General features: G+C 47.8%; 1 protein-coding gene across 2 annotated transcripts in view; it reads left to right on the top strand.

The window, feature by feature from the left end:
* GALNT16 (polypeptide N-acetylgalactosaminyltransferase 16) overlaps positions 1-21,376 on the top strand; it is a 608,740-nt gene that overhangs the window by 451,834 nt on the left and 135,530 nt on the right. For both annotated transcript variants that reach the window (XM_069638585.1, XM_069638586.1), the window contains exons 4-7: positions 615-682; positions 3,610-3,675; positions 5,821-5,942; positions 20,750-20,837. In XM_069638585.1, coding sequence (XP_069494686.1) covers positions 615-682; positions 3,610-3,675; positions 5,821-5,942; positions 20,750-20,837 — 344 coding nt within the window. The remainder of the gene's footprint in view (positions 1-614; positions 683-3,609; positions 3,676-5,820; positions 5,943-20,749; positions 20,838-21,376) is intronic.

The following is a 21,376-nucleotide window of genomic DNA, read 5'->3' as shown; positions in this document are numbered from 1 at the left end:
GAAAACACCACAAACATTAAATAAAGGGAAGTGGGGTAAAGCGGTTAAAATGGGTCAGGATGTGGTTGGGATGGCGTTATAAGGTTAAACAAACTGGGTGCTTGGTGGGGGGGGGGCAAATATAAAGTATTTTAGTAAATTAGTATGGCCCATACGAATAAATGATAGAGCGGTTAAGGCGTGTGCCTGGTTCGTGCCCAGCCTGGCATGGCAAAATTCTGTTTGTAGATTAATGTATATTTACTTAATAATTGTTGTCACCCTCCCTTTCCACTACAACCGGGACTGGGACGCCCCTTTCCCCAAATCGGGATGGGGTTTTTAATTTAAAAACACTGTCGGGGCGGGGTGGGGAGGCCAATTCCGGCAAAACCGTGACGTTTGTTCCCCCTAGCGCACGTGGCCAGGTAGGAGGCAGTGGAGGGAGTTTGTGTGGTGTTGTGGTGATGCAGGGGCAGGGGCTGGGGGACGTGGGGTAATACCAGGAATGTGTCAGTCATGGAAACTAGTAAGGAGGCCCTCCCAGCTGCTTGCAGCCGCTGGGCCGCACGTGACCCCTTGGCCAGCCTGGCATGACGCACTAACTAATCACGAATTCATTTCCTGTCTCGCAGCGTCCTGAACCGCAGCCCGGCCAATCTCATCCAGGAGATCATTCTGGTGGATGATTTCAGCAATGACCGTAAGTACCCGCCTCGCCTTCTCCCTTACTGCGATATATCCTCTCTTCCTTTTATACCCTGCCCTCCTTCTTTCTCCCACTTCGTCCGCCTTCACGTTACTTTTTCTTTCTTATTTGTTTTGTTCTTTCTTTCACTATCGTTTTATTCCGTTTTCTTTCTGTTTAGTGTATACGGTAGCTGTTTTTTTCGTAGTCCTTTCTTTAGTTCACCCCTGTATGTTTAGCTGTGGCTTTCTCTTTTTTTATTTCACCTTGAATTTTGTCTTTTTTATTCATTCCTTTTGACCTTTTTCACACGTTCTTCTCATTTGTATGTGTTCATTCTTTCTTCCCATAGCACTATTTTGGGATCTCCTTCTTTCACGTAGTTTTATTATTTTATAATTTCGCGTTTTCCTTTTTTCTTTCCTCCCTCCCTTCATCTCTCGGTTCCTCCATTACCATCTCTCCTCCTCTGTCCCCCTCTCTCCCTCCCTCCCCTTCCTCCTTCTCTCCCTCTCCTCCCTCCCCCTCCCCCGCTTCCTTCCTTGTCCCCTCCCTTACCCCTCTCCCTCGCTCGCTTGCTTGCTTCCTTCCTCCCTCTCTCCCCTCCCTTACCTCTCTCAAGTTCGTTCCTTCCTTCCTTCCTCCCTCCCTCCCTTCCTCCCCTCCCTAACGGTTTTTATTTTCTACCATTACCCGAGCTCAAGAATACCTCCTCAGTGATGATGGCAGCTTTTTGGTACCAGGGGCCAGGGGTGGATAATAGGGCGGCAGCAGGAGCCTGGGGGGCGCACTGGGCACCAGGGAGAGCCAGGTGGGCGGCAACCTCTCCTGCCACCCATGGCTCCGCCACTGTACCTCCTGAAGGCCTGTCATGCCAGGCCTTGCGTACTCGCAAACACTCACACCCCAGGCAAATTAAGATATCCTCAGAAGTTTGAGAGGCAACTACGACTGGCTGCCAGAGATTCCTGAGGTCACTGTGCCCCAGCCAAGGTGGATATACCCATCCCTGTGCCACACGACCCAAATACCCCCTTTGCCTGCACACATTCAGCAGCAGAACATAATGTGCCAGGGTCTTGGGTAGTGGGACTTCTGCCATTTTTGGTGCTTAGTTCTGTAAGACAGAGATGTTGGGGGTGATTGGCGCAGAGAGAGAGAGGCGAGGCGCAGAAAGAGAGGCGAGGCGCAAATGCTGAGCTGTTGATGAGGCCAGATTACGAGGCACCCACTGTCTGTGGCCGGTAAGATTCTAGTTGGAAACGTAGGTTTCGTGAGGTGACTTGTCCCCAAGCAGTGACGCTCTATTGGGTTCTCATGAGATTCACCTACAAACTTGAGCAGGTGCAGAATACAATGTGGTGGGATCGTAGAGCAGATACAAGCATGTGGTGGCAGAGCAGGTAAGAGTATGTGGTGGGATCGGGGAGCAGATACAAGCATGTGGTGGCAGAGCAGGTAAGAGTATGTGTTGGGATCGTAGAGCAGATACAAGCATGTGGTGGCAGAGCAGGTAAGAGTATGTGGTGGGATCGGAGAGCAGATACAAGCATGTGGTGGCAGAGCAGGTAAGAGTACGTGGTGGGGTGATAGAGCAGATGCAAGTTTGTGGTGGGGTGGTAGAACAGATAAAAGCATGTGGTGGGGTGGTAGAGCAGACACGTGTATGTGATGGGTGGTAGAACAAATAAAAGCATGTGGTGGGATGGTAGAGCAGACACGTGTATGTGATAGGTGGTAGAACAGATACAAGCATGTGGTGGGATGGTAGAGCAGACACGTGTATGTGATGGGTGGTAGAACAGATACAAGCATGTGGTGGGATGGTAGAGCAGATACACTCGTGGTGGGATGGTAGAGCAGATACAAGCTTGTGGTGGGATGGTAGAGCAGATAAAAGCATGTGGTGGGGTGGTAGAGCAGACACGTGTATGTGATGGGTGGTAGAACAGATAAAAGCATGTGGTGGGATGGTAGAGCAGACACGTGTATGTGATGGGTGGTAGAACAGATACAAGCATGTGGTGGGATGGTAGAGCAGATACACTCGTGGTGGGATGGTAGAGCAGATACAAGATTGTGGTGGGATGGTAGAGCAGATACAAGATTGTGGTGGGATGGTAGAGCATATACACTCATGTGGTGGGATGGGAGAGCAGACACGTGTATGTGATGGGGTGTAGAGCAGATACAAGCATGTGGTGGGATGGTAGAGCAGATACAAGCATGTGGTGAGATGGTAGAGCAGACACGTGTATGTGATGGGTGGTAGAACAGATACAAGCATGTGGTGGGATAGTAGAGCAGATGCGTGTATGTGATGGGGTGTAAAGCAGATACAAGCATGTGGTGGGATAGTAGAGCAGATACGTGTTTGTGATGGGGTGTAAAGCAGATACAAGCATGTAGTGGGATGGTAGAGCAGGAACATGTATGTGGTGGGATGGTAGAGCACAGACATGTATGTGGTGGGATGGTAGAGCAGGAAAATGTATGTGGTGGAATGGTAGAGCAGATACAAGCATGTGGTGGGATGGTAGAGCAGATACAAGCATGTGGTGGGATGGTAGAACAGGTAAGAGTGCCGTATCTTAAGGAATGGTAACCAGAAGAATTAGTAATAGAAAGTGTGCAGGGCTCTGTGAACTGCTTACGTGTCAGAGGTCACAGAGCTGGTGAAAAGGCACGCCGAAGCTTTACATTAACCCGAAAGAAACAGTTGCAGTAGGATTTTAAGAAACCAATAGCTTGTTCATTTTTGGCTGCTGGCTTAAAGTTGTCCAACTGATTAATCTGAATTTAAGCAATGCCAGAAATCGCCTCGTGAAAAGATTAAAGTGTGCTTTTTTGAAGATCTTAGGAAAAATGCAATTCTTTATTTTCTGTCATCCTTTCCCTCTGACCCACTGCACCCCCACCCCTGTTTCCGCTCTATTCTGCAGCTGAAGACTGTCTACTGCTCGCCAGAATCCCGAAGATCAAGTGTCTGAGAAACAACCGGAGAGAAGGTGAGACTGGGCCCGGATTCCTGCTGTTCCCCCACATTAGAAAGGCCAGGCCCTGCCTCGTGCAAGCAGGGCCAGGGAGGAATGGAAGCTGGCAGCAGGCCACTTGGTCTCAGCAGAGCCCTCTCTAGACGTGCAGTGTCTGGTGCCTGAGTGTCAAGCGCCGCGCCTGATCCCCCGAACACTCGAGGCGCTTGACAATCAGGCAGCAAGCATAGCCAAGCCAAAATCCTTAACATTGTGTAGGTATGGAATAGACTTGCCAGGCACTGCCATAATGGTACTACCGGACTATAAAGTGGCAATGGCTTCCAAACGGTGTGAGTACCTGAGCATATTTGATTACGGTGTCCGGCAAGTGCCTTTAAACAAGCCACAACTGTTGGCTTTGCTAAGTGTTAGAACGATTTTCTTTTTGCTGCTTTCCCTCCACAGACATCTATGGAAACCCGTGCCCCCAACTTTTGCTGTTGGTTGCAACCGGTTCTGCCTGGATCTTTCCTGCCTGTAGGTCTGGGGGGATGGGGCGAATAGGCTGTGTATCTCTGTGCTATTCCAGAGTCCAGGTGTGCAGCATGAGAAGACCTGGTGCCTGCATCTTTCCTTCCTGTAGTGCCAGAGGGATGGGGCCAATAGGCTGTGCATCTCTGTGCTATTGCAGAGGATTGGTGCGCAGCATGAGAAGACCTGGTGCCTGGATCTTTCCTTCCTGTAGCGCTGGAGGGATGGGGCCAATAGGCTGTGCATCTCTGTGCTATTGCAGAGGATTGGTGCGTAGCATGAGAAGACCTGGTGCCTGGATCTTTCCTTCCTGTAGCATGGAGGGATGGGGCCAATAGGCTGTGCATCTCTGTGCTATTCCAGAGTCCAGGTGCGCAGCATGAGAAGACCTGTTGCCTGCATCTTTCCTTCCTGTAGTGCTGGAGGGATGGGGCCAATAGGCTGTGCATCTCTGTGCTATTCCAGAGTCCAGGTGCGCAGCATGAGAAGACCTGCTGCCTGGATCTTTCCTTCCTGTAGCGCTGGAGAGATGGGGCCAATAGGCTGTGCATCTCTGTGCTATTCCAGAGACCGGGTGCACAGCATGAGAAGACCTGGTGCCTGCATCTTTCCTTCGTGTAGCGCTGGAGGGATGGGGCCAATAGGCTGTGCATCTCTGTGCTATTCCAGAGTCCAGGTGCGCAGCATGAGAAGACCTGGTGCCTGCATCTTTCCTTCCTGTAGTGCTGGAGGGATGGGGCCAATAGGCTGTGCATCTCTGTGCTATTCCAGAGTCCAGGTGCGCAGCATGAGAAGACCTGCTGCCTGGATCTTTCCTTCCTGTAGCGCTGGAGGGATGGGGCCAATAGGCTGTGCATCTCTGTGCTATTCCAGAGACCGGGTGCACAGCATGAGAAGACCTGGTGCCTGCATCTTTCCTTCCTGTAGCGCTGGAGGGATGGGGCCAATAGGCTGTGCATCTCTGTGCTATTCCAGAGACCGGGTGCACAGCATGAGAAGACCTGGTGCCTGCATCTTTCCTTCCTGGAGTGCCAGAGGGATGGGGCCAATAGGCTGTGCATCTCTGTGCTATTCCAGAGGATTGGTGCGCAGCATGAGAAGACCTGGTGCCTGGATCTTTCCTTCCTGTAGCGCCGGAGGGATGGGGCCAATAGGCTGTGCATCTCTGTGCTATTCCAGAGGATTGGCCCGCTGCCTGGATCTTTCCTTTCCTTTCTGTAGTGCCGGAGGGAGGTGGGCAACAGGGTTAGCATCCTGTGTTATTCAGTCTCTGAGTGCAGCCTGGCCATGTTGTATTATAGTTATTGTGCAGTGGTAATATGCAAGTATTGTGTTTGCATTTGTGCATATTTGTTGTTATTAAATGTCATTACAAATACTTAGCTCATTCATTGCAAGTTTGAATTTGCTGTTTTCCTCCAGTCTGCACTCAATTTTGTTTAGGAAAAATGCCCAATCGTTTTCAGTCTTTTCGTTGCTAATTGTTGGCTTATATCATTTAAAACCCATGCAATTGTTTACTTAGTTCCAGGGAGTTGGTGGAAGTGAAGACCTCCTGCAATTATAAGTTGGTTGGTTCTAGCACTTGGTCGATTAAAAGGCATTAACAATGAACACTACTTTCTGGTTTCCCTCCTCCTCATCCAGGCCTTATCCGCTCGCGGGTGCGTGGCGCCGACGTGGCTGTGGCTAATGTCCTTACCTTCCTCGACAGCCACTGTGAGGTGAACAACGAGTGGCTGCAGCCCCTGCTTCAGCGGGTGAAGGAGGTAAGGGCCGGCATGGGGAGGGTGGAGAGAAATGGAGGGGAGGACGGGTAGGGCCTGAGCAGGCAAGGCCCACCCTCAGCAGCACTGTGTGGGCATTTACAGATGTTAATGTCACTGTGATGGGCTCAACTACATTACCTTCAGGCCCCACTTGTTAGACAATCCTGGCTACGCCTCTGGGGGTAGGAGGGGGGTGTAGAACGTCTGGAGGAAAATCAAATACTGTGCATCCCAGGGAGGGGCTGGCAATGAAATGACTCCCCAAAAAGAGAGTCAAGGCAAATCCCTTAGATGACTCCTAGATTGCAAACTGAGGGGATTGACATGGCTCCAACCTGCTGGCGATTTGATTTAGGGCACCCTAGGACCATGCATCAAGCCACCCAAAAGCCCCTGGGCGTGGCCTGCAGCCAGACCTAATAGGCAGTTTATACCAAAAGCAGGGCAGTGCATGGTGGGTATGCAAATTAGCTGAAAAGCATGCATGTATATAATTGTCTTCCTGTATAGTGCCTGGCCCACTACCTACACTAATATTGATCTTGGTACCCAACCTCCTGCTTTGTCAACGAACCTTCACAGTAATAATAATCTGAGCTCCACCCCCCTCTAGGCCTTTGTACCAAACCCCTCTTTTAGTGCCAGCTATACCAATCTAGAAAGAACCCAGAGGTGGCTGTGCCCTACTCCCTGAAACACTCTGGGATACAGCCCTAAACTATGCCTGGGTCTGTGGCTCAGTGGACTTATGCATCCACTACAGGGGCCTCTGTTTGACCTCATGGTTGCAGGGTCGAATCGTGGGCAGGTCCACTTAGCCCTTCATCCCCCTGAGGTCGAAAAAATGAGTACCTTTAAGTTCGGTAACAATAAACATCTGTTATCTGTCAATAGCGCCAAGAGGCCCCTCTCGTGGCAAACATGCGCTCTACAAATACACCTGTTACATTAAACTATTGGAACTCCACCAAACATGAGTCTCGACTTATGACGTGCACCCCCCGCCTCCCCTCCCCCAATGTCCTAGGGTCCCTCATCTTGCAGCAGGAACCACAGCTATCTTATGCTGGGTCCCCCAGTTATCATACTGCTAACCCTTTGGCTGTGGTGTCGCATGGGTCATGGCATCCAACCCCCCTGCTGTGGGGCAGTAAATAAGGGCACATTAATTTTCGGGGATACCTGCTGTGGAGGATCGAAGAAATCTGATTTATTTGTCACTCCCATGGAAAATATCGAATCTAATCTAACAATATAATAAAAGGCCAGATGTATGTTTGTCTGAGGCAGTAGCTTCGCCTGTTGTCACCACTAGAGGGAGCTGTTGCCTTAGGCTATATAGTGGTCTTACTTTGTGAATGAAAACCTACACTGCGTCTTTGATAATTTGGTTATGTATATAGTGCTTCAACTCGGATTCTTCCAGTTTTTCAGCACTGCAGTAATCAGCGTCAGCATTATGACCAACTCGCGGTACTCCATTTATTGCACAACCTCTGCCATTTTCATCGTCTCTTGGCACTTCAGCATCTGCAAGTACAAGAGGCGGTGTAGGCGACTAGCGTAAGAGCAGAGGGGCAGGCCAGCATTGCTTTTTTGCAGTCTTGATGCATGCAGGTTCGACAAGGTAGGGCTGTGTGAGGTGGGTACGTTTTAGATATTTTGCAAGTTATCTGGAGCACTGTTGTTTGCACCAAATTGGTAATGAAAAGTGTTTGCGGGCTGTCTGTGGTGCCCGCCAGAGTGGGGTTTAAGGAGAGTGGAGAGCTGTGGTGGTGTATCGGTGGTGGCTTAGTATGGTGCTAATGAAAATCTAATGTCTTGGGGTGGCGGATTACCCGCTGTGTTTACTTGTGTTATTTCGGCTGTGTTTCGAGATGTGTTGACTGCTAGGCTGGGAGACAGGATGATTTAGAAATTGTTAAGAAGCAGGTTCCATGCTCTTTATGTTTACTTCACGTAAGTTTATTCCAGCTTAATGGTTACAGTTCCACATGAAGACATTAAGGACATCAAGGACATAAGTGTAGACCAACACCGGCTCCCATCACCCAGGGCCAGCCAGTAGTAACTGTCCACTAAATGGAACACTCACTAAGAAGATTCTATCATCCAGACACAAACATTCCACACGACATCACCAGCTACATCACCACAGACAGGCACAATACAACATACCTCCCTCCTTTACAAAACCTAACCTGCACAAAACAAATCACATGCCACAACACAAATCCACCTTCCAAGAACATACACACGACACTAAACTGCAGACGGACACTTCCACAGCTAAATCCAACCAACAAAACATCACACCCTGGCAAACTGCAAACCAAATACCCTCGCAAATATACTATCATCCATCTGCCTGTTCCTGCCACAAACCAGCAACTGGGCTCACACCCCAGGACCTGGCCAACCCCAAAGCTGGGCTACATCACCTACATTCCTAACCACCGCAAAACTGCTACGCCTCCTGCCACCTGCCCCCGCCTACAACAATGCGGGTGTCCAGACTGCCACCCTGGAATCTCCAGCAGGCCTCTAGACTGCCACCCTAGAGAACTGAGACCTCAAAGTCTCCTAGAGAAACAACCACAAACACACACAAATCGGGTTCAACAGAGTGGAAACATATGACATCCCAGAGATTACATTATACCCATGGTCTCAACACCATACCATCACGCCAGACCAAGATGAGCAAACCCTCCGACACATTGAGAGCGGTGGCCAAACACTCTCAATGCCAACATCAATGACTGGAGAAGACTGGATGATCTTATTAGGAAAGAAAACATCCTAAACCAAAACAGGCTGTGTAAACCATGGATACAACAGAATAGACAACAAATGCAACAGGGTAGATAGAAAACTATTTACTCATCACCTCGGGACACACTACTCTCCCAACTAAGGGTCAATAACCAGGTGTTCCCAGCTACCCCTTAACCACAACCAACTACCTACTGCCCCCTGTAATGAGAGGGTTAGCAAACCCTAGAGGAGGCGCTACCTCCCTTAACAATGCCCTTGCCGTAACAAATTTCACCAGTAAGCGAGCAAACTTCTTAACCTGACCCATATCCAGATACATCTTGGACAAACCAAACCCAACCACTCACATGAGACGAGGCGCTACCTCGCTCTAACCAATACATGGTACTAGACTTTTTACTAAGTCCAATAAGCTTAATAATCAGCCCAATGCCTAAACTCAGACAAACCAAACCAAAACTCCAATTGCTAAGGACAAACCGAGGAGCTACCTCGCTCTAAAACCAAAATTAAGCTACTGCTCAACCTTCAGCAAATAAGTTAAGCACCATTAACCTGACCAATATCCAAACGGAAGGTAATTGCACCCATCCCCCATAACCCAAAACATGCATTGCACAAACGAAACATTCGTGTTTAAAATTGTCAAACATCCATACCCAAACCATTACCCAACTCTCACTGTCGCTTTCACCATCCATACACCAACATGTCATATAACATGAACGTGTGTCAAAAATATTCAGATCTAAGATGCATTCTTAACCATTGAACCGAGTAACTGAATGTTTGTTTTAAAATTAAACAAAACTGGATTTCAAAATGCATTTCAACACATCACCTTTTTGAAACTTTTCAGCATCTCTATAAGTCCATACCCATATTTACTTGGCTCTAAAGTCCTACAAGTCCATAGCCATTTGGGCTCTAAATAAACACCTTCCCGTCCATGTTGCTTGTGCAACTCTAAATGCTGCACATTTTAAACGACAATGTTAGTTATAGCCATCACATACAAACAGATTCATATGTGCATGATTTGCACCGACACAGAAACACACTGTACATGTGCAAGCAGAAGCCCATGTGCCATGAGAAAACCAAACCTGAAAATACCTCAAAAGGTTAATTCTATCAGAAACATAAACAAATCAACACACTTAAATGATCGATTGTCCACGTGCCATGGGCAAGACACTCCAAACCTGAAAATCCCACAAAAGGGTAATTCTATCACAAGATATAGAATTACGCACACCCCAACAATGCACGGGTGTTCAAATGAGTGTCCATGAACCATAGTCATTGACCCCACGACGTGTCCCACGCCGTACACTGGCAATTATATCCCTTCATCTGAAATGAGAGACACTTCACCATATGTCATCTCACCGTATGCCTCACTCGCGCTGAGCTCCGAATTTGGGTTAGTACATGAAATAGAATCATCCCTTGAAAAGTAGGCCGCTACTGTGCGCCCCGGACATCAGGCGAAGCGGCCGATACTCTCCTGCGAAGTATCTCCCATCCCGATTTCCGCATTCACCCACGTCATGACATTTGCTCCGTCAAAGAAGGTTCTCTACTCAAACCTCACAGCACCATCCATTGTACTTATGGGTGCGCTCTCCAGAACACCAGCAGTGCAGGGTTCCACCGCTTCGCCGACTCCTACTACTGGAGTGTGACGTCATCATTGTCGAAAACACACCAGGGGACACAGGCACTATTGCGCTAGTCTGTGAACCAACGGTCGCCCCGCAAGTACATTTATTGTAAATTCCAAGACTCGCAGAGTGGCTTCTGTGCAGCTACTGGGAAAGTCAGTTACTCTAAACAGAGCTCCAACCTACTGACACGTTACTTCTGATCAGTCAATTACGCCAGATACACCGCTCAGCTGTTAAAATCCAGCTTTTCCAGACCCTTAATGTACTGTCCACTATGACAGCTCATCCAGCCTATGGGTTGTTAAATCGTCCCATTTAGCCTGCTAGATGTAGCAGAGCTTTCTTCCTGTATGTAAACGGGACAACGTAATAGCGCTTAGTCACGCCTGCTGGGCATCCATTTACTAGAGCATCCCCCTTGGGAATCAGCTGTCCTTTCACTCCTGGGTGCTGATCCCATTTTGGGAAGGGGACACCTTCTCTGGTGCTTTTTCCTTCTGGGAAAACAGGAGTGTTTAGCCCGCTCCTCTCCTCTTCTGTCCCATGCGCTCTGGGGAGCATTGTTGGGGCTCCTCCCTGGCAGCTCCCTGGAGCCCAGCCTGCCCACAGATTGCGAGCGCTGGACCTTCAACAGTGGGGCCCTCTTCCTACGGCTCCCCCTGCGCCCAGGGTTCTCCTTTCCCTGCCCGCTGGGTGATGGGACTTAGTTTCTGGGGGGCGGTGTTGTCCTCCTTTAGCAGCTTGTCCTTCCTGCACCCCCCACAGCAGGATCCTTCTGATATTGGCACGTAGGTTCCCATGATCCAGGACCGACTCGTCACCATTGTTATGAAGCAGGTTCCAGGCTCTTTATGTTAACTTCACGTAAGTTTATTCCAGCTTAATGGTTACAGTTCCACATGAAGACATTAAGGACATCAAGGACATAAGTGTAGACCAACACCGGCTCCCATCACCCAGGGCCAGCCAGTAGTAACTGTCCACTAAATGGAACACTCACTAAGAAGATTCTATCATCCAGACACAAACATTCCACACGACATCACCAGCTACATCACCGCAGACAGGCACAATACAACACAAATGCTTACTGTTGCCAAACATTGCCTGCCACTGCAGACACGCTTTTTGACTTTGGAACCATCGAAGAGATCAGGTTCATTCATCATGCCCATTAATCTTTAATCTTTTATAATTTGGTAATGTATATAGGGCTTCACAAGAGATTCTTCCAGTTTTTAAGCGCTCTGATAATCAGTGTCACCCTTACGACCCACTCGTGGTACTCAATTTATTATAACCTCGGTAGGATAACGAGTTAAGCCGGTCGATAGTGGTCTCGAACCCACGTTGCAAGAAATCTTTCTGTCCGCAAGAGAAGCATGTAATGGCTTGAGTTCTCCACTCTCTCCAGGTGTTGTAACTTCCCCTGGCTTATATGCTATGTCAGGTTATGCTATGCCAGGGTGCAAATTCAAGGCCCACAACTTGTAGTCAGTTGCCGGCCGCTTCCTTCGAAAATTCTCACCAGCACGTCAAAGACACCCCAAGCGCAGCACCTATAGATAGGGTTTATGGTACGATGCACACTGGCCGAGCAATGACAAGACCCACCACACACCACATTGTGACTGCAACATTACCATGCTGGAAGGTACCAATACAAATTGCCATTTTCTTTTCAAATCATGTCCTGTTTTTGGGCAAAGTCACTAAACCAAGGTGCGTTAAATTGCACCATTTGCTGCTGATTTGGCCCTGGTTTCCACAAAAGGGAGGAGGGTCCCATGCAAGTATGATTTCCCCACCCATTCAAAGTCTCTGGAGGTAGCCCTTACCCCACCATTTAAAGTGTTAGCTCATAAACCCCCCCCTTAGTTTTAGTCAAGTTGCGCCCCTGCTATTAGTCCAGAATCCCCTTGAACCTGGCCCCTAGATCTTGCTCTGGTGCAAGAACCATGCTTATACCTGCCCTTATTCACGTTAGAGGCCCTAGATCCTGCTCTGGAGCAAGAGCCATGCTTATACCTACCCTTATTCGCTCTAGAGACCCTAGATCATGCTCTTGAGGAAGAAACATGCTTATACCTGCCCGTATTCACGCTAGAGGCCCTAGATCCTGCTCTGGAGCAAGAGCCATGCTTATACCTACCCTTATTCACGCTAGAGGCCCTAGATCCTGCTCTGGAGCAAGAGCCATGCTTATACCTACCCGTATTCACGCTAGAGGCCCTAGATCCTTCTCTGGTTCAAGAGCCATGCTTATACCTGCCTCTATTCCCTCATTGCTTAATAAAGTATTGTTTGTGGCCTTGCAGAAAGGAGGAAGTTCAGTCTATGCCCACCCCTCCTACAGAACCTTAGGGTGTCTTGAGCAGCTGGTCTCCTTATTCATCATAATTTGGGAATCCATATCCCCAGATGAAACGGGAACACTAGTCCCGAGTACACAAGGTAAATCTGGAGACCATGTACAGCCGTATTGATAATAGCAGTCTGGGGATGGGCAGGACATATCGGTACACCAGTTCATGTCTCCTGCCATAGTCGCCTTTCTATGGGTCACTTTAAGGGTTTGTGGCAAACTCGATTACTGTGACCGGCGCTCGGGCTGGCGAATAACCTTCAGATTGTGACTGAGAGTAGGGCAGTGTAAGTCCCCATTCATGTAGACCCATAGGACTCCATGGGGATGATGGAGAGATTATAGCGGGTGATAACTCATCACTCAGTAATCACTCTTGTTTTTCGAGGTAAAGGAAGTAGTTCCAGGCTAGCGCTGCAGGTGTTTCCTCTACTCGTATGGCATGTGGTAAAAGTGGCGGTAATTCCGTTATGGCCATTTTTTTTAATGCACCTGCGTATTTGTAATGAGCACCTCTGTCTCTACGGTTACCGAGCGCCCCGTGCACGCGCGTCATCAGCAGAGACTGCCTCATTGATTTTAGAACTGCCGCCGTTCATTTACAGGATTATCTCCCTCCTGGCGGCCATTGCCGCTGGCAGCTAGACATAACACCAGTGCAGTCTGCGCGGATAACTGTCGGCTTCCATTATTTATACGGTCGCGCGGCAGCTCCATCCAGCCAAGCAGTGAAACCTTGACGGTTGCCCGGCTCGGTGCAGCCGCTGTCCTTCGGCCCTAAGCCCGCAGGGAGCCGGCTGTCCTTGCCTTGGGCCTATTGTTTCCAATTACAGCGATCAGCCCTGATTCTAGAGGAGACGGGTTACCTGGCATGATGGATTTCCAGGGGAAACATTTTTCCAACTGCATACTTAAGGTCACCTCCATCCATTGGATCTGACAAAGTCTTCGGCCCAGGAAGGCCAGACCCAATCAGAAATGGGCAAACACAACCATTGGTTTTCAGCTGCACAAATTATGCTAATTTCCTTTCATTTTTTGAAAAGTATTGTTTTGACAATTCTGTCAAGATGCATGCAAACTAGTGGATTTCCTTCTACCAGCAGATCAATCAATACTTTAGACATGGGATAAAAGTATCCCATTGCATAAGTTAAAAGGACATTGGAAGTCACTGAGGATACACGTGACCACATGGAGGACCAAGGATGAAGGCTGAGTTCCTTTATGAAGTCATTCAACTCCAAGGTGACTTGCAATATCCTTTGTGCTTGCAGAAGGGGGTGGGGGGATTTTATTCCCTATAATACAAGGCCACACCCCGTCATCCCTGTTTAATACCAGGTCTCTTAATTATTTTAATGCAAGAGACCTTCCAGTCCTTCAGCCATGTAATCAATGTCGAATCTGATTGGATTGAAAAACACTAATTGGCCGGTTCTAATGTGTTGCAGAAAAATAGTTTAAGTAGTTTATTGAAATGCATTTAAACCCATTTTATGGTCTAAAATAAGTGGCAACATGTAGAGAGAATCTTGGTCTCCCATATTAATGCCAGCAGTGCACACAATTCACATCCTACTGTAATGAAGTACCTGAAAAGCTGGCCACAGCTTTCATTAAGGGCTGCAGAGACAGCTGGAATTCTGCATTGTGATGTCACTACCGGACTGTAATAACTGATTTCAGGTCCGTTGTGATGTCACAATTGGAATATACTATGAAACGGATTCACTTGCTTTTATTAATACATCCTTATCTATATATACATTTTCAATTTCTCTCCCTAATTATTCGCCCTGAACGTGTCTTTTTCCCATGTGAACAATACGATCATTGTGTTCTAGTTTTGTGACTGAAAGAGATTTTTTTTTATATATTACTACCCGGTGAGGGGGGTGTTGCGGCCTCCCAGCCAGTGGGGAGGCTCAGAACGCGGGCGTTACCAGACGGTAATCCATGGAAAGAGACTTAATTTTCCCTTCCCCGGCAGCCGTTTTTTAAATGTTTTTTTTTTTCTGTTCCAAAATGCTGGAGCGTTTCAGAACAGAAAAAACAGATGCTTTTAGTACCCCGGTCTTACGGGCCGGGGTACTAATAGCAATGATCCCCTCGCAGGGGGGGGCATTAACCTCTTCAGGTAATGCTGTAACTTAGGGTGGTCAACTTTTTGAGATCCTTTTGTGGGACACTTGCCCACAAGGCAGCGATGACATCACCGCGTCATTCACGTTTGGCCCGCCCCATTTGCCATTCATCTCTTGGCTGTTGATAAAACAAACTCCCTCATGATCTAAGCGTTTGAATACCTTGTATTCTCTAGTTCGGGCTGTGCAGTGATTAATAGCTCATGGGTTTGACTGCAAAGCCACAGCACGCCAGCTCGACCTGCAGGCTCAAACAAGCAGACGGGCCACGTAGCCACCCAGAGAAAGAAAACTGCAGGCAGCAGAAGGCGGCAGCGCCCGTGCTGTGTAGATGGCCACTTCAGTTTGCAGAGTGGCTGTGCTAGACGCAGGTTGTCCTGACTTGCTGTCTCCCGAGAGTCGCATTCAGGGAACAAAGCAAGGCAGGACAGCCTGCGTCCCGCACAGCCACTCTGCAGGGACAGAGTCCCCAAATATGGGACGATCCCGCAAAATATGGGACTGTTGGCCACCCTATTGTAACTATGGGCCCGGGGCATTATCTGGAGTGGTAGTGCCCGCCCAGCTCAGGGCGTATTGCTTGAGCATGCCCCCCAAACTAGGACGCCTGTTGGCGTTGTGTTGGTTTGTTTCGTGGCGCCAACTTTTCCTAATGGCCAGGAGTGGCGCCACTCTTCCCCATTGCTGTTGCAAAAAGCCACATAAGATAAAGCTATGCAGTCTTCCAATGTATGTATTTGCTTTATTTACAGAGCGCTTTTATTCCTAAGGACGCTAAATCCCCCCTCCTTTCACTGTCCTAGTGCGCTGGACATCCCAGCAAGTACTGTTGGCGGCGCACCGTTAAGCAAACCTGAGACTGGGCCACTGTGCCAGACTGGCCACCCTTGATTACTTGCTGCCCCAGTGAAAGGGGCACCGCCTACTGCTTGCATTAGTAGCACTGGTGTAGCCAGAGGCTCATGAGCGGCCCTGCTAGGAATGCTGCATGCTTCTCCCCGAAGGATGCAGTCTTGTGCGTGTGTTTATGTGTGGACTATCCGCCCAGCTCACCATGGGTCTGGATGGAATGTTGAGAAAAGGAAAGAACAATGCCACCGAACTCCCCAGGACAAGAATGGGCTGCTGGGTGGGGCAGCAAAGAACATAAATAGACCTGGAAAGAAAAAGAGAGGAGAAAACCAGAAACAGAGAAAATAAAACCTCCTGGAGGAATGACGGGGCTGTGGCCTCACAGGCATCATGGTACCGAGCCACGCGCGAGGAGCGACCCAGACAGCGAACTGCCGGGGTCGGGATGCGAACCAGGAGCAGCCCGGTCGTCCACAGGGCTTTGTTGGGTGTCAGCCCACTCGGGGGCCACACCGGACAGGCCCAGCAAGATCAGTTTATTATAAATGATGCCGCCTTAACCAGATGCTTCAAACTTTGGCATAAGGAAAATAAGGGACAACGACATGAAATGACATGCTCACTATCACACAACTTGTTCAGGGAGCTCTGCTGGGATTTGCCCAGAAGGATTCCCTGTCGGGTGGAAGAAAGAGCAGGAAAGGAGATACATGGCTGCAGAAAGATGCCATGATAAACCTCGGACATGCAGTCAGGCAAGCAGCAGCAGAGCCGAGGCCAGTAAATAACTGTCCAACTCCCAGCCTCGAGGGCCACGGTCCTGATGTTTTTTTTAGGATATCCCTCATTATTATTCATGAGGAAAAATGTCCATACATTTAGAATCATTGTATGCAAATTTATCTCATGAATATTAATGCTGGATATCCTGAAAACCCGACATGGATCCGGCACTCGAGGCCCTGGAGTTGGACAACCCTGCGGAGTTACAAAATAAAGCATTTTCCAAATGCAATGCTCAGAAATGAACAGGCAACTTGAGGCCGTAGCCCTTCAAGGAATCCACTTTCAAGGGGTTAAGTAATGACTTATTAAAGCAGGTCCTGCCATTCTGCAGCATTAATGACTTGCACATTTAAGTGTCCCCTTGTAAAACCTATGGAACACCCGGGTAACAGGGCATGGAGACAGTCAATCACTGTTCTCAACATGGCTGCTGTGGGTTTTCAAGGTTTAGAGGATGTGAGGATTGCTCATTCTGGGTGCAAATAATGCTGGCCTTACTTCTTTGGCCAGGGAATCTTTATGGCAAAAGTGTATGATCAACCCTAATAACTCCTTTATGATTAAGCTTTATGGATGTATTTCGTTAATTCAAAACCAACTACAGTGTGAACTGGTTTCAGCATCCAATGCTGCTGACCTTTGTGTTTAGTAATATTACTTTGACAGGAAAGACATGTTTTTGTCTATTTTAGGTAGTGAATGAATATTATATGATCTGTTGTAAATTTTGTAATTGTTTGCTTTGTAATACGATTGAAACTTGTTCTGTAAATTGAACTAAAAATGAATTTGTATGTAATGTGTAAAAAGTTTATTTTTTTTAAACTAAAATGCACATTTTTTAATTAAAAACATTTTTTCTAAAATTGCTTATTGCTCGCTGTGGGGGCTTCACTGGTTGGTGCAGCCTTTATCTACTTTTAGGGTGTGCAATTTTCTTGCGCCCGAAGTTGTGCTCCTGCTGGGGATCACGGCCAGGCATTATTTGTGTGTGTGTGTGTGTAGCCATATATGGGGCTAGCTATGCAGGCCTCAGCATTCTAAGGCTTCCGACCCCTGACCTGGTGCATTTCCAACTTGCCCCAAAAAAAGGAGCAGCCGAATTCACAAAGTGCATCTGAATGGGCGCCTCCTAGTTCAGGTGGTCTTTTTCCCCACTTTGCGCATTTCTGCAAATAATGGGGCGTTTCAGGGCATTTAAAAGCGCAGTCCGAAATTCACAACTGGAATCCGCTATGGTGTCCTGAACATTTTTTAAAGCAGCGCAAATGAAAGAGCGTATTCCCTGCGCTCCTTTCATTTGTGCTGCGTTTTCGAGAAACTGGCTCTGGATGTGTGTAAGCACTTCTGGAACCTTCCAAGTCCCCTCTGGACAGTACATTTCTACCCGACCGACTGCGGACCCAGACGTCCATCTAGTTGGTCGAAACCAATAACTCGGCTCACCGCACAGCCAGGCTTTTGAAGCCCCAAACCATCTAGATTCCTGGAAGCTCCGTACCACAGTTGGGATGAGATAGGTCCATCTGTCCCCCAAGGGGGCACCCATTGAGAACTGTAACTGTGCTGAGCCCCAGTATTCTACAACAACTGGGATCCCGTGTTTGACCCCAGCCCTAGTGGTTGCAAGCCTCCGAACGCACCCACCTAAAGACTTGGGATTTTGCTGTGAGTTGACGTAACTTGTAATTGACATTAATATTCCTGTACCTGCGACAGGATATGAAACATAGTATGTATACAATTCTCTAAGAATGGCTCTGCCAAGGCTGTGCAATGGGGACTAAGCATGTGCACCGCCATACTTATGCTGGGACATAGATAACCCTCTTCTAAAATTCCATTTTATCTAAACATCCAAATGCAGGGGCTCTCTGAGTATTTGTTTCACAATAACAAACACTGTAATGTTAGGATGAGTGCTGTGAAAAATGATTGTGCACCAAGCCCAGTGTGTATTATATGCTTAGTGATTCAAGTGTACAATTCTTATCACAGCCATATGTGTCAAATACAAAGATCTGTGGGTCTGCTTATGTTCCCAAAATGCTCTTTGATTTTATGCAAAGCAGCCAGTAGCCCTTATTGTTGCTTTATGTCCACTTCCTCTTTGTGATGAGGGTATTTTGAAAGAGTACAACAGTGTTACAGCCTGTCCATCTTACAAAAATATGTATATGGTTAATCTGGGTTTGGTAATGTTTTTTGAGCAGTAAGGAAAATGTAACGCCTTCCTACGGATATAATATATACACTAGACATTTTTAATATATGCTAGCAATTTTAAAAAGAGCCCGCTTACAGTAATAGTACAATTCAATAATGGACCCCCAGCACCCCTCTAGAGTCTATCAGCACTCCCCTTACTTTCCCCTATATGGACAATGCAAGCGAAGTGTGATGGTGACATTCCTGCGGAACACAAGACATGACAATCTATGCTTTAAATGACAGGCCGGTCCCTACCTCAAGGGAGGCCTCTGTTGTTGTTGCTCTCATTCTACTTTTCACCATAAAAAGCACTCACCCCTCCTCACTCCTTCAATATATCTGTATCTCCAAATAGCAGACCAGTTGCTGCTACTTTTAATCTACTTTTAACTACAATAAAGCCTAGAACCTCTTGCACTTTCAAAATATCTGTATTTTTGTCCCTGGTTCGCGCTGCTGTCCGCCATGGCTGAGCTGGCGCGGTCCTATTCGACACCAGTACTCTAGCCCAAGGAGAGAGAAAGAGACCTAGAATGAGATAGAAAGAGGAAAAGAAACTGAGACAGAGTGAGAGTTAAAGAGGCCAGTGAGAAAAGAGAGTGATAGCTAGTGAGTGCTAGATCAGCCTCTGGCAGACTGGGTACAGCTATTACAAAATATATTTCTGTTGTGGACATTGTTTTAGTTATGTTATGTTAAAGGTTCTTATACCACGCATTGATGCCATCGGCGTGGTCTCTTGACACTCTGGCGGATCTGTAATGCAAGGAGGGTGGGGGGGTGGATTAGTAGGATTGAGCGGGAAAAGAGCAAGAGAGTTGTGATGTGCTATTGGCAACTTCAGTTCGGATACACCGTTAACTGAGCAGTGGTGTGATTTTCGGTTGGTGGCCGCCATGTGGTGTTGGGCGAGATTATGTGTCGTTTGACTCATTGTGTGAAGTATGTGCAGTTTGTGGTTCTGTAGAGGTATGGTTGTGTTGAGTTCAGAGTTTGAGGGTGAGTATGCAGAAGGGTGAGTTTTTAGTACGCTTTGTTATTGGCAGTGCATTTCCTAGCCCCACTGGTCTGACTAAGTGCGATTCTTATCCCTTTTCTGGTCGATCACTCTAGAGTGTGGCAATTACCACCCACTCGATTTCCTCCAGTGGAAGTGTGTTCCCCATGGTCAGCCCGGGGGCTGCCCGGATTCCACGTCTAGCCTTATTCCTTTTTGTGTGACGTGTTCCACACCCCTAGTGGTTCGATTAAGTGGGACACTACTCCCTCCCCTCTTTTCGCCTTGTGCCCTCAATCAGTGGTCAGATTAAGTCGGGCACCTCTCCCTTCTCTGTTTCCACCTGCTTACATTTCAGGTCCTTGAACCACCGTCCCATTAAGACGCCTCTCTTCTCCTCTGCCTCCCTTTCCTGGTCTGGCCTATCAGTTGTGTGTTCATTTCATGGTGCGCGGATGTTGTTCAGTTGTTTTCGTCCCATTCAGAGCTGAAGTGCCAGGTTTTTAGAGGTTTTCTGAATTTGAGATGGTCTTTCAAAGTTCATATTTCTCTTTAGTTAAACTATTATCACATTGTATGATATTTAGGGTTACCCTGTGCCCCACCTAAGGGATTGACCTTGTCTAGCCAACCATTGCTACCATAAGGTGAGCCCAGGGAAACCTAAGGATCCCCTGACTTTCCTATGTAGTTACCGACTTGGATCCTACACGTGGCAGCACTGGACGCTTCTGACTTTTCAAAGCTACCAAAAGATGGCCGGTCATTCAGTCACACAGGAGGTTTCTTTACTGACCTAATGTAAAGATAACCTTTTCTTTCAGTGTAACCGGCATTTAAGTCCATACAGGGGTGGGGAGGGTCTTGGATTCAGATCGATGGCAAACCATCTCCTCCTGGTAGGAAACCGGTCTTAATTGGTATAAAAGAAAAACAGGTAATGCTCCACATCCTTGTCTGATGCTTCGGGACCTTTAATCTTTGTCCGTTTATCATTTCAGGACTACACCCGAGTCGTCAGCCCCATCATCGATGTCATCAGCCTGGACAACTTTGCCTACTTGGCCGCTTCTGCGGACTTAAGAGGAGGTAGGTGACCATCAGCAAATCTCAGTTCATGGCCAGAGTTTAACCCCATCGCTGCTCGCCCTCGTCTCCTGGGCATCCTGGATGTCCTTGTAATGTTTCCACCAGTAGATTGTCAATTGGAGAGTTTTTCGATCTGAGATGGCTCTAGGTTAGGAAATAATGGGTATCCATAGTAACCACAACTGTGATAGAACAAAGGACATGAGGATTAACAATTTAGACAGAAGCCCATGGGTAACCACGATGAAGCCAACAGTGGCGATGGATCCAAACCTTGTGGCTTGTCCTCATTTCTTTTGGGCTGGGGGACTTCACCTCGCAGGAGGCAATTATTGAAGGATGTTTTGAAGCTCTGCAGGGATGCTGTTCCCAAATCTAATGTCAAAAGGCTGGGACGATCCAGTGGAAGTGCGCTACATAGAGTAGGATCTGAATTTGGGAGCAGAAGGGGAATGATTAAGAAAGGAATTTCTTTTAATATACTGACTTTTCACTGGAGTGCAAATTCCACCCAAATATTTTGGAGTGTTGCAGAAGAG

Source organism: Ambystoma mexicanum, chromosome 14 (assembly GCF_040938575.1).
Source record: "Ambystoma mexicanum isolate Mex_15411 chromosome 14, UKY_AmexF1_1, whole genome shotgun sequence".
In the NCBI taxonomy this organism is placed as follows: domain Eukaryota; kingdom Metazoa; phylum Chordata; class Amphibia; order Caudata; family Ambystomatidae; genus Ambystoma; species Ambystoma mexicanum.
This window is presented reverse-complemented; position numbering and strand designations above follow the sequence as displayed.